The following is a 14,477-nucleotide window of genomic DNA, read 5'->3' as shown; positions in this document are numbered from 1 at the left end:
ACGGATGAACCAGGATGACTGTAACGACGGAAAAAATGGATGCTGAAAGGGATAAAGAAAATTGTTCCAGATACAGGCACTGGGAGGGAAGATACTGCTTGTACCTACAGTCACAGTTAAGCACTGAATTTAACCGGCAGGCCCGTCTGCAGCACAGATATTATTTCTCAAGTGCTTTCTTAACACATTTCTTAGATTGGATAATTTTAATTGTTAAAGTGTTCGGCCAAAATTTTTAATATGTTTCTGCCAATAATTTTGATTTATGAACTCCATAGCTGTGAACATTAACATTTATTCACAAGATTCATCTTTCCTGAAAACATCTTAAATGCTGAGTTTATCAAAGAAATATTTTTAAATTCTGTGAGTGGTACAAATTACAGAAGAAATGGAATTAAATTCTTATGTTCGTTCCAGTTGGCTTTTACATTGTCCTTTTGCACTCAGTAGCTGGCTTGGATTAAAACTTCAAGTAATCTTAAAAGAAAAAAGAATCCATTTATACTATTCCCCTACTTTTTCATGTTTCCCACCAGAACAATCATTAATAGATTATAAATAAATGAAATTTGAAAATTCAGTCTGACTGCACTTCTGATTGAGAAAAAGACAAGCTTTGTTCAGAAACACTCAAGAGTAACTCTTATTACACTGCGTAAATTGTTTTGTCCTTCATTTAGAACAACTGTCAAGTTTTGTCAGCGTGCTTCAGATAGTCTGGTCATACTTTATTTCTTCTCAAAGGAGGTGGAAGCAGAAGAAAGGATCTTCACAAAATAAAAATCCAGATGGCTGAAATAATTTTTAGAGTTTGTCATATTTTTCTCACCCCTTTCTTGCCTAGTCAAACAGCAGCTACAGCATCTTCACCACTCAGTGTTGAGGAAAAAAACCACCACAGACAACAGTGGTGACAGAATTAGTACTATCCAGCTGCAGGCTTGTCTTGGCAATCTCTGATCCTGGCTAGCTTCTTCAGCTTAGGTCGGCATAGTTTTTCAATTTTTAAGAGTCAGCTTAAAAAAATTGATAGTATAAAAAAAAAAAAGGAAAAAAAGAAAAGTTTGTCTTATTCTGTTTGCATCAGTCTACAGTGGAAACAGGCATTAAAAGAAGAACAAGTCATTAACTGCTTGAGCTGGGAGGCAGGTGAAGTAATTTCCTAAGCCCTAAAACTTCAGTTGACTATGGAGCTGGTAAATAGATGAAAAACTGTGTGACAGGAGGGGTAATAGGCAGAGTGATTAGCTAGGAGGAAACCAGCAAATACCTTTGAAGAACTCAAACTCCTCCAAAACACTCCACTTGAGTTTTATTTGTTTAACACCAGCAAGTGCCATAACCAAATGCAAGGCTATGGATGGTATCCTCTTTTCCCAAACCCCTCTAGTGTGGCACACAGGAGCAGAGGCTCCTAAACTAAAGGTATAGAAAGTGAGAATGCTCTTGCTATCTGGCCTACCTACTTCAAATAACCCATGAACTGTTCCCTGGCAAAGGAGGTACGGTAAGAGCAACTCAAGTGGTAAATGTATTGGAGAACAGCCTGTTTTAGCTCTGACAGGGACCACCTGGACAATATACTTGCATCAGTCGGAAAGGGGACCCCATAAATCACCCACCAGCAATGATAAAAGCCATAAACTCTTGTAAATGGAGTTTGTTAACATGCACATAAATATTAAATGAGTTTCAACATAAAATACATTGACATTAAGGTTAAACTGTATAAGGGACTCTATCAAAGGACAGGAAGAATGATTGAGGGAGCAGAGAAATGATTATTCAGACCTGAGTCATATAAAAAAACATACTAGGAAAAAAGGAAGTCAGTTAATCTTAAATAAATTCAGCCTCACACTAGTATTTTGAGGATGACAGCAGTGGGACTCAAGCTGCAACTCAGCAGGACAGCTTGAAAAAATGTACTTAATGGTTGATATAGAAAGGGATACTTGAAAATGTTGAAAAGTTACATTCCTACCAAAACGATAATAAGATAGTAGAAAGATGTCCACAACATATATATTATGTTGAATTGTCACAAACAGAACGTACATTCTAATTTCTTTTTTTTTTTTTAACTACCAAGTTCCAAATGGTTTGAAAATTAACAACATAAACTTAACAGTTAAAAATTCCCACCACATTCCAAGGATGCTGTACCTCATTTGAAAACTGAAATGCTTTGCAGATAAGACTTCTCAAGTAGCTCTTCTTTTTCATCTCAAGTCATACAGTTTTTGTTCATTAATAATTTAATGATTATTAATTTGATTTGGGTCATATGACTCAAAATCTACAAATCCACACACTATAAAAAAATGAAAAACTTCATATGGTTTTTTCTGTTTCTGCTGCCAATTTGGGCTTTTGGTATTAAAAATGAGTCCAGGTAAGAGTGAAATGCACACAAATGCATTCTGATGTAGCTCACAAGTGACCCTCCTGGTCAGAAGGGAAAGGAGAGCATAACATGGATACAAGCAGACCAGGGCATTGGCCTCAATAACAGAGAAGAAGCCCTAGATTCCTTGCCCTACAAGAACAGATGTGAAGCAGCTCACAACAACTGAATTACTTTTGCAGGTCCATTTTTATTCTCAGGAACACCCAGGGACGTGCTTGAAATTAAGCACGTCTTAAACATTTCCAAGAATAGGTATTCTTTAATTGCAGCTTTAGTAACTGGGACTTTTAATTAAAGATCCATTCTCATGTCAACCCTGAAGTCTACAATCCTAAAAAAGCAGCTTAATTAAATTAAAAAAAAAAAAAGACACAGAAATTTCCCTGGCAAATAATTTTTTAAAAATGTGACAAGGGAAAAGATTCTACCTACACTGTAAATGAACATACAATTAACAAAGTTCTTATTTTTGATGAAAATAAATGTGACTGAAGGTGGCTGTTAAAACAAACCAAAAAAACCAAACCAAACCAAACCAAAAAAAAAGGGATTAACATGAGAGAAAGAAAAAAGAACAAAAGTTTGATTTCCAAAAGAAAGTAAAAGAGAAAGATGAAAGTCAGTTGTACTGGTAAACTGAAGTTACTGTCCCCTGCCAATTTATTATATTATTTCATTAACCTGTGCTGGTTTCAGCTGGGCTAGAGTTAATTTTCTTCACAGTGGCTAGTATGGGCCTGTGTTTTGATTTGTGATGAACACAGGGCTGATAATATGAGATGTTTTTGTTATTACTGAGCAGGGCTTACACAGAGCCAAGGCCTTTTCTGCTTTTCGTATTGTCACAATGGCAAGGAAGTAGGGAGAAGACAAGAGCTGGGATAGGTGACCCAAACTGACCAAAGGGATATTCCAGACCATATGATATCATGCTCAGTCTATACAGTGGAGGGAAGAAGGAAGAAGTGAGGGGACATCTGGAGTGATGGTGTTTGTCTTCCGAAGTAACAGTCACATGTGATGGGGCCCTGCTCTCCTGGAGATGGTTGAACACCTGCCTGCCCATAGGAAACAGTGAATGAATTCCTTGTTTTGCTTTGCTTGTGTGCACAGCTTTCCCTATTAAACAGTCTTTATCTCAATCCACGAGTTTTCCAGCTCTTACCCTTCCAGTTCTCTCCTTGATCCTGCTGGTGGAGGAGGGAGTGAGTGGCTGTGCGGGGCTTGGTTGCTGGCTGGGGTTAAACCATGACAAAATCAAATGTCTCAACAGTCCTGAAATTATGCCTCAAAAGTCTGGTCTCTAGGAAGTCTGAACACCTGAGCAGACATTCTGCTCAACAGTTTTACAAAAGAGTGAAGGGTTCATCCAAAAGATTTTAAAACAACAAACTTGTCTATTTTACTACCAACTACTCTAAGCTTCTCCAAGGCTACAACATCTAAGGCACAATCTGTGCTCTGCTAAGGGTTCCAACCACAGCTGTATGATGACTGTCACTCAGAGGAGTCTGGAATTGCCAACGCCTCCTAAATGGTTAGAAGAAATATAGCCAAAAGGAGAAGCAAATTTCAGGAGTTGGTCTGAGAAAGGGAAAAAATCAGATGGCAGATAATTCGTATTAAGCACCCATGTTTGGGGGTCCTGCTCTTTCTTCCAGGTCACTGACTTTCTTGAAAATACTTAGGATTTCCACCACAGTTTTCACTTAAGGATCTGAAACCTCAGTAGATAAAACAAAATTTCTCTCACAAAGAGATGATTAGTAGGGTGTGACAAAATCAAAAGAAGCAAAAGAGCTCACACCAAAGCTTAGGTTTTGGCACACAGCTGGTGCCAGAGGACCCCAAAACACTGACTGCAAAGCCACTGCAAGCCAAGAACCAATACCTAACACTGTTACGTCCTTCCTTCTTTAGCAAAATTTTTTTCAGATTTAAGAGGTTTTCTGGTGACAATCTTAAGGTTCATAAGGACAATGAAACTAAAAAAATATATCAAAGCTCCTGATCATAGGAGTTACAACAACAAAAATATTCTCTGCTTCGAGAACCCAAGCAACTACTTTAATTTCAGATGTATTTCAGATTGAAGTTATGATCACTTGGTACAAAAGTCTTCTGAGACTTATTCTGTACTAACTTTTTTAGGACTTTTCAAAGTAATATTCAGAAAAAATAGTCCATGCTATTAACACAGATGACGTAAAATCTGTAGCCACAATCAGCTGTGACTTCTATTTTACTACTAAATACAAAGCAACAACACAAAAATTAATCAGACCTAGTAATTTCTTTGTTCTACTTCAGTGCCTGCATTTGGTAACTGTAAACATACTAATGTATTACCAATAGCAATTTCATGCAAGTTTATTCTCAGGTTTTGGAGTTTTTTGAAACCATCTTTTGACAGTGTAATCAGTTTGTTATCCACAACCTAACTGACTCCTGTACTTTAGGAAAGCTTTTTATTTCACACTAAATGGTAGATTACTCCCTGAATTGTCATTACTGAACAAAGGTATGTCCGTCAACCTTCTTCAGTTATGGAATAATTCAAATATATGTCAAATGACATAAGGAAACTAAAAAACCCAAAGTCTCAGTATGCCATTCAAATGTCAAAATATGTCCCAATGCATAAGACACATACTTTTGCTCAATGTTAATAACCAAGATTGTAAGATTGCCCACAAGTGTTCTTAAGGAAAGCAGAAATTTTTGCAGAGCTCAAAGGTACATGCAGCAAATTCACTCTCTATAAATTTTTCATGTGTTTCCAAAATGAACCAAGGAAATACTGCAAAGAACAACAATTTTAAGATGAATGTGCATAATATGTAAATGTCCATCACATAGGATGCTCCAATATAATGCTTCATCTTTTTTTCTATATTTGTCAGGGGGTTTTGCCACAAAGTTACTCAATTCTCCTCTGCTCCTGAAATTATTTTTGTGAAATATTTTTATACTGCTTAGTATTTCTCAAGCTTGTGAGGTTCCTTAAATCAACATAATTCAAACTTTCATTGTGCAATTTTGGCAGAAAGCACATATATCAGAAAACCATTTTCAGAGTTCAGATCATCTTTCTCATGGACTACTAAATACAATTACTGGATTTTGATGTATTTCCTTGCTTTACCAGCCATAGAAATGTGATGCAATCAGTACTGACTTGCTTGATTTTTCCCTAAACAAAACATACACACACACACAAGAGAGAACAGAATTGGTCAAATATAATACTTCCCTAGCTTCCACATGGCTATGTTCTCCTTTTCTTTTGGGGGCTGCAGTACTGTGACTTATGACAAAGCAGAATTGACATCAATACTTTCCAATCAAGATATAAATCCTACTTTCTCCATTGTCAATGATGATAATGACAACAATTCTGTTTTACTTACACACAAGAAAACTGCCATGTACAGGCATGAAAAATATTTTACTTCAAATTTCACTGCAATATGTGTTGTCATTGTACATGACTTAGTTATATAGAGTATTTTGTAAAACTTCCTTACATCTGTACTTCTCTTCCAGAAGGCCCTTAGAAAGAGACATCAAGCCAATTTTCAGGGACTGCACTCGAATCTTTCCAGTTCGGCCACTGAAATTATAAAGATAAGACAATTTAATAGTTTAATTTTATTTCACTCCAATTCAAGTCTATTAAAAATACAAAGATATTGGTAACTTCTACTTCAAATATACTTCAAATCTCAAATAAAACCCCAAACCACTACAAATCACATTAAGAATTGTTCCCTTACAAAAGCTCAGCTTGCCTTCTAAGCAGTTTACACACATTATTCCAAAGGACCAGATGATTAGCTCTGTGAAGCTCTTAATGTGATTTGATAATGTGATATACACAGAAAAAATACATGAACACACAGCAGGAAAGCCTATTACTCAGTGTGAAACAAAAGGACTGCAATAAAACCAAGTTTTCATATCACAGCAATTCATTCTCTTTTTTCCCTTAATTTTTGTCTTTTATGTTTAAAATGCTCTGATATATATGTAATATCAGGACATAAACAGGCAACCACATACACTAATTCAACGATGCAGAGCTGTTGTTCTTTCTAAGTAATGTAATTTCAGGCTCATCTTGTTCAACATGAACAAAGTATCTCCAAACTCAAAATGCAACTTGAGAACAGGTAAGCGGGTACCAAAGCAAGTAATGTTAAGCCTGCAAGACAAACACTGCTCAAACACATACTAAAGCAAAAAACCCAGGTTACACGGAAAAGGACAATTTTAAAGTTCAAAATATCAGCGAAGAAACATATTCTTATGAATTTTTTTTTTCTTTCAAAAGTCAAAAACCATGACAGAATTTGTCTTCAAATCAGACGTGGCAAAAAGAAGTCATAATAATAGTAGTCAAACTGCACATATTGCCACATAAGGTTAGCTGGCTCCTTAACCAACAAGTAAGATAACACTAAATTTAATATCACGTCAAACATTACTTTGGTCCTTTCTGTCACACAGAAGTGATATATACGTTAATTAATTTGGGAGTGGTTGTTACATATCTCTTTTCATCCTATCCATTCAACATATGGCCTGCTGTCTGATTTACTTCACAAATGTTGTGCTGAATACAAAATTATTAATTTATTCCTGGATTCTTGATAAATTAGCTAACCAACTTACAATATTAATGCATTTTTCTTCACAACCATCACCTAATCTAGTAAGACTAGACAGCATTATCTTCTCCATTCCACAAGCTGGAACAGTGGTACAGAGAAATTATTGCCAAATTAAATCAAAAACACCCATTACTTTTAAGACCTAGTTGGAAAATCAGGACCTAATTTTCCAGAATGTCAGAAAAGTGCCATCTATTTTATATATTCAAGCTTAGCTTCACATTACCTCTTTCAATTACAGACACTACATCATTCTGGTACATTTTACCATCTAAATGGTTCATTTTACACCTTCATAGAGGTATTTACCCATTCTTTCCTGTGTAGGGTTGTCTGTGCTTTAACCTTATATTCATCAAAAAAAATAAAAAAAGCTGAACATTCATTTGGGTTTGATTTAACTCAGGACTGACTACATCATTTGTTTATTAAAGACATAAACTTAGAAAAACTTTGCAGCTAAAAGATCAGGGCTTTTAGCTCTCCACATCAGGTATGTGGAGGCTTCAAGCTTCTCTTGATTTCAGCAGATCACTGTAGGATCTGTGAAAAACTTTCTTCACACAAAAAGCATTTTCTCAGAAAATTATACAAATAATTACAAAGCCTGCAATATTTTTCCAAAGAATAAGGATCACTGAAAAATCAACAGAAAACAAGATTAGCAATATGAAGTCCAGAGGGACCCTATGTCCCTGGAGGAAGAGGAACAATAGCATAAAAACACCAGGTGCTACCAAGGAAAACTAGAGAATGAAGATAAGTCCACTACAGTTTAGACTTCTCTTGTCAAAGAGCTCTCAAGCCCTAGTGTGGTGGTTTGAAAAACCTCTTCTCTGAGGTAGTAATGGTTTGCCCCACTGATAATACTGGACCAATCAAAAGTCCACATGCACCCTACGGAAATTATATACCCGCAGAAACGGAAGAGAAGGTGGTGAAGACAGTTTAGAAGGTAGGTAGCCATGATCTGAGCCACGAGGAGGCAGGGGCCAGTGAGTCCCTCTGGGGGCCAAGGGCCCCCAGCCTCCAGCTGAGGCTACAGGAGACCTGGTATAGTGTCAAAGCTGGACTGGGTCCTGTAATCAAGAGCTGGAAGAGTTTCCTTACTGTCAGCAGCAGCAGAAGACACTGAAAGCAGCAGCAGAGCAGTCCTGAACAGAGACAGCGATGGCTAAAAGCCAAAAGATAGTCAGTAGCAATGAGATAACGTGAAGCCGTCTGAAAGACGCAGAGATGTTCCTGCAGGAGGGAGAGCTGGCAACAAAACAGAGGAAAACTCAACAGGGCTGTTTTGGGGTAAGACTCTATCACTTTCTCAAAACCCAGAGACGTCCTGAAGAAGAGGGGTGAACTTCCAAACCCTTAGGGAGTCCCAAAATGCAGCAGCAGCTAGAGAGAGAAAGGAGCTGAAAAACTCAGAGTCGTCCTGAGAGCTGAACCAAGATGGAATGCGGAGGAGGTGGCCTTGCCCTCCACTGCTGCTACCATGCTGGCGAGCTGAGACAGAGCAAAGGAGCTCTGGTAAGACTGAACTGAAAGCTGCCTTAAATGCTCTAACCCAAGAGAAGTGAAGGTCTCCAAGGAAAATCCCCAGAAGGATCAGGTTCAGGGTTGGAATTTCCACAAAGTAAGAACAAAAATCCTGACTGCCATACTTAAATCTGCTGCCTTAGAGAAATGAAAGACACTAACCAGTGTCACAAAAAACTGAAATGAAGGAACTGTGGCCTGAGGAGTGACAGAAAGACTTTTCCCTTTTCTTCTTAGACTTTTATTGAAGGAAACGAGGAATTTACTTAATGTAAATACATATTTGTATCTAAATAAACCTTTGTAAATATTTTCCCCTTTCCCCAATACCGAATAGTTGTGTTTTGTCTGAAAACTCTCCACATGAGGTGAGGAAGATATCAAGTCCATGCCATCACTAAACCCTCTCACAGGGGCAAATTGTGAGAGGGGTTTGAACTTAGAAATTGGATTCTTGGGAGTTTCAAACCACCACACCTAGACAACACTGACACTGCAACTAAGGACCACCAAGGACTGCAGCTATCAGTTATCTACATAGCCCAGCAACAGAAGGCAGCCTGTTAGATTAATGACGGTCCCCATAGGTGCCTCCTCTTGATCACCCACATTTTCCTGCCCTACAGACAGCCGCATGCTTCCCAAAGTCTTCTTCCTGCTATCACAGCCTGCTAAGCTTTTCTCACTGAGTGCTCTATGAATCAAAACAGCTATCATCAACACGGGGGATGCAATTAGAGTACATGCAGAAAACTTCCATCAGCTACTGTCAAAACTGGGGCATGAAGCTAAGGCTGACTGAGCAGGTATCTCATCCTTCTCATTCCTCAGAAGTTCAGATTTTACTGAAATGAACACTCTGATAAGGCCTGGGTTATTAACTCGGCCCGGTGTTAGAATATGCCAGGTGTATCAGACTCAGTCTGGTGTTAGAATCTGCCAGGTGTATCAGAGCAATGATAAATAACAAAGCTGTAATTCTTCAGAGAAAGATTGGGCCATAGAGAATAATCGTGAAAGACAGTTTTGATCATATGGAAAATGTCGGCATATATACCACAGATAGCCTTCCGAAACTAATGTACCAAAGAAATTCAATTTAAAAGAAGGCATTATCAAAAGTATCCTAACACCAAAAACAAAACAAAACAAAACAAACAAACAAACAAAAAAAAACACAAGAAAATTTAAAAGTTGAGACGTGGGAAGTCAGCTAAACATGATAAAATTTTAAAAACAGTGCACGTAGAAGTTTCTTTATGGGTAATTCTGATTGAAATGAGTCATTACCCAGAATTAGCACATATAGAAAAATCTCATTTCTAGGAGTGTTAAGCTATTCCATTAGCACTGAAAGGTATCAGCCCTTTTTATATAAATGACATCTGGATATTTTAGCAAATTTGACAGTATGTAGTCCAAAAGAATAATCATCAGCTATTGTTTTTGGATGCTATAAACACAGGCCTAGTCAAATGATTTTATAGAGCAAACAATTCAAACAATTTCTTTCACAGCTCTCATTGTAAATATGTAAGATATTTATCTTTAATTGTATTTAAAAAAAAAAAATTAAAAAATCTCTGGTCTAGCCAAAACAAAGAACTTTAAGTTTGGAAAATGTTTATAAGGGCAGATGTTGCTGTCTGGAACAACCCTTGAGTCCTTGAAGAAGTAAAAGGGCCCAAGGGCTTAAGGGCCAAAGACATCTGCAGGTTAAGTCTGGAAAACTACTCAGTTTGTTATTAATCTGTGAATCTGTAATTAAATCTCAGGTTAACAGCATGCGACTAACAGATGCCTTTTGTAGGCAGTTAAACAATTTGAAACATTGTATATGTGTAGCACTCATGCAATAAAAAAATGGAAATACCAAGACACAAATTAGCTCTTCCCTGAAGGCCAATTCAAAAAACAAAGCCAAAAAAATCCAGCTTAAGTTTGGTGCCTGGTCTTTTAGCATTTTGTTTTTCATCCTGGAGTGAATTTGAAAGGGGAACAAGGAAACACACTGTAAAAAGTAATTTTCTCTCAGTAAACCTTCATCCTCCATTTTTCAAAGTTTAAATAAAGATTAAAGTACTTCATCAGCTCAAAGAATTATCTACACTAAGTTTTCAATATAATAATCAAGTGAAATGGGAAAAACAGGAAATGTTATTGAAAGAAAGGTTTTCTGCTTATTAGGTGCATTTTAAATATGAACAGATTAAACAACTGACTTCTAACTGAAGTTAGGAAGCAAAGGTAATAGATTTGTGGTCAGTCTGAAAAAAAAAATCCCAAACTAATCAGTAACTATAAAAAATTTTCTGACACTATTAAGTCTCTTATTCTAAATTACCAATACCATTTAAGTCAAGCAACTCACTTGATCTACTGCTCTATTTGCAAGTGATATGTTTATTCAGTCACAATACAGAACTCTGCAAAATAAAAATAACTGCAGGAAGAACTCCCAGTTATTATTTGATGGACTCACCAATTTTTCATCAGTAATGATGAGGAGTCCGACTAACAGAAATGTCACAATATTTAACAGTAATATTCAAATCTCAAAGTATAAGTAGTCAGCACATAAATGATAAATGGTTCTATGTACTCTATTCTCTCCTTCTGGCTCCCCTAAAACCAAAATAAAGTAAAGTATCCACAAAAAATAGGAGAACTGGTATGTAATCCTCTGAGAGGAAAAAAAAGCAAAAAGCTATGAATTTGGCACTGATTAAGTGAGCAAACATAGCCAAGATAACATATAAATCTACAAGTAACAGCTCTCTTTGGCAATGCCAGGTATAAGAATTTTTATCACTATTCGAGAAATACTTTCACTCTTTTTATCTTCAAATAGGGAGAAAGGAAATAAATTTTCTAACCAACCTCATGGAGCTTAGAAATTTTGATTTGTAATTCTATGTATAACTCCAAACTAAAGCACACGTTCAACTAGACACACTGAAGTGGACCACACCATGCACTGCACTACTGCGTTAGCTCCAGAGTAGTCCTGAAATGCCTTTGCTGAAGGAATGTAAAGAGACACATTGTAGGGCATGGAGGAGCTGATGGAAATCATGTCTTTCCCCGGGTTTTACTACATATGGGAGATGAAAATAGTGAATGCCTCTAAGAAAATGAGGAACAAACTCATGACTCAAAAGGACAACCAAATAAAAGCCTACTGCTTGTAGGTCATGCAGGCTGACACAGGGTAGGGCAGAGTTCCACATCAAGCAGAAGAAACAAGTGACTGGGGGCTCAGAAAGGACTGACCAAAACCACAGGGGACTGCTGAAGTGGACTTCCTCATGCTTTCTGAGGCTCAGTTTTCTCTCTAGAAATAGCAGATGTGTATTTAAATGAACCCACAAATTCTCACTGTAAGCATTCCAAAACATTCTTGAGGAAAACACAATCCCCTGGGGAAATACACCTTTGTTGCCAGGATGAGGGCAGGTGGACTACATAACACCAATCCTCAGAATTCATATGTGGCAGGAGCTGCACCTGCTGGAAGCAAACAAGGACACTGCTGACCCTCTGGAATCAGACAGGCTTTAGGGCTGAGATCAGAACAACCTCTACTCAATAGAGGACTGAGGACAGGGAGCTCAGTCAGCATTATGGCCTGCAAATAACTAAGTGTAAAATAAACAACAAAACTGTCCGTACCTGTGGCAGAAATAGAATCTGGTATAAATGGCAAACAATCTGGGAAATTTGGAACATTTACAGCAGGAACACAGCTAAAGCAGTGTATCTAGCTCTCTACTCGCATATACATTTCTTGAAAACCTTTCAAAGTGTGTTTGGTAGTATAAAAGCAGTGTACCTTTTGTTCAGCGTATCTGAGCAGGATAGCATAAGAAATATGTCATTGCAAGCAACTGCACTTTTTCACTACTGAGTCAAAAATATCAAGATACGTAACCTTTTATTAAATAACTTTTTAAGGCTTTATCATTTTTCTATTATTATGAGCACTTGCTCAAGAAAGTAACTCAGAAAAAAATATACAAGAGTCCTATAAACCTACCATTTTTGATGAGTCATGTGTGCAAAAATTACCAATTTTGTCTCCATGATGCATACTTTGTTAATACTATTTATATTCCTGGGGTACACACTGTGACTAAAAACTTTTTACTTACCTATCATACACGTTGAGCAGCCAGTTAAGACACATGTCTACACAGAGAGGAACATTCACCATATCTTTGTGTTTCTCTTCAAGTCCACTGTAGATAGTAGTGAGACAGCTGATCACATCCTGGACACCAATCAGCTGGTCATTTTGACTTAACTTCTGTTGTTTGAAAACTTCACTTGTTGTGTTCAGGTCCAAAAGGTCCACTAACAACAGGTGATTAAAAAAAAAAAAAAGAAAAAGGAAAAAAAAGAAAAAAGGTATGAATATAGCATTGACAATACTTATTCATGTGCACTTGTTCGTGCACATTGTAGCAAACACTGCTGAAAATTAGCTAAGTACCTTTCGCTCAGTAACATTATAGTGACAAACCATTCTCTATGACAAGTCAACAGCATTCAGTACTATATATTTAAAAATAGAATAAGAATACCATAATGACACTGCACATCTCACAACAGCATTAAAATAGCTGCTGAAGTAGTCTGTGTAAGTGGAGTATCCTAACCTCAGTGCACACACAGCGTCCACTAGGTTTACATGATTCTTCATATTGACCATAAAGTAGAATCCCATAAAATGATTATCAGTTTTGATTAAATTTAAAGCAAAACAAATTCCCAGGTAGCAATGTTCTCTTAAATGCAGTAACAATGTACTGAGGCCTGATTAACTGAACAGCAGCTGCTAAATTAGGGCTTAAAAGAAAGCAGGGAGAGGGACACAGGGAGATTATTTATTGCAGTTTTCCAGAACACTAAATACTATGCTTTCATGAAAAACGTTTTGATCTCCTTTATTACAAGATTCTTTGTACCAGCAGTTGGTGACGTTATGGATATCTTACAGACAAAAAGGATTTTGCTCCAAAACCACCCAAATGTCATTGTGAAAATCTGGGGTTTGCATTGTGAAAATAAAGCAAGTGGAAGAGAGTAAACATATATAGCATAATCCTCAGTGACGTTTTTTTACACAAGAAAGGATTTTAGTGAAAAAAATACTTGCAATGTATGCTTGGCACAGTTTAAACAACATGAAGTTGAAGTATATTTCAAGCTCATACTGAGCAGTTTCTGAAGAGTTAGTAACACATTTGCACTATAAATGCCATCTTTCAAAGGAAAAAAACCTCAACATGACACTTGTGTTGTGAATTGCTCTACACCAATAGTCATAGAACAAATCACAGAATCACAAAATTACTTGGATTGAAAGGGACCTTAAATATCTAGTTCCAACCCCCCTGCTATGGGCAGGGATGCCACCCACTAGACCAGGTTGCTCAAAGCCCCATCCAACAAGGCCTTGAACACTTCCAGGGATGGAGCATCCACACCTTCTCTGGGCAACCTGTTCCAGGGCCTCATCACCTTCTGTCATCTAATTTAAATGTCTTTTCACTTAGTTTAAAACTGTTTCCCCTTGTCTCATCACTACCTGTTCATGTAAAAAGTCACTCTCCCTCGTTTTTTATAAGCCCCCTTTAGGTACTGGAAGGTTGCTATAAGTCTCCCTGGAGCCACCTTCTCTCTCCAGCTAAATCACCTCAGCTCTCTCAGTCTGTCCTCATAGGAGAGGTACTCCATCCCCCAGTCATCTTCAGGGCCTTCCTCTGGACCCACTCCAACAAGTCCATATCTTTCTGTGCTGAGAACAGTACTCTAAGCGTGGTATCACGAGAGCAGAGCAGAGCAGAGTGTTAAAT

The 14,477-nt window shown here is 37.4% G+C and overlaps 1 protein-coding gene across 9 annotated transcripts in view; it reads right to left on the bottom strand.

The window, feature by feature from the left end:
- Positions 1 to 14,477, bottom strand: part of UTRN (utrophin) — a 368,491-nt gene that overhangs the window by 44,979 nt on the left and 309,035 nt on the right. For all 9 annotated transcript variants that reach the window (XM_051811059.1, XM_051811060.1, XM_051811062.1 and 6 more), the window contains 2 exons: positions 12,771 to 12,972; positions 5,941 to 6,026 (listed from right to left, as the gene is read on the bottom strand). In XM_051811059.1, coding sequence (XP_051667019.1) covers positions 5,941 to 6,026; positions 12,771 to 12,972 — 288 coding nt within the window. The remainder of the gene's footprint in view (positions 1 to 5,940; positions 6,027 to 12,770; positions 12,973 to 14,477) is intronic.

Source organism: Manacus candei, unplaced genomic scaffold (genome assembly GCF_025592945.1).
Source record: "Manacus candei isolate 608988 ecotype Guabito, Panama unplaced genomic scaffold, ASM2559294v1 h1tg000081l, whole genome shotgun sequence".
Lineage (NCBI taxonomy): Eukaryota > Metazoa > Chordata > Aves > Passeriformes > Pipridae > Manacus > Manacus candei.
The sequence above is the reverse complement of the archived record's forward strand: the minus strand, read 5'-3'. Positions and strand labels throughout refer to the sequence as shown.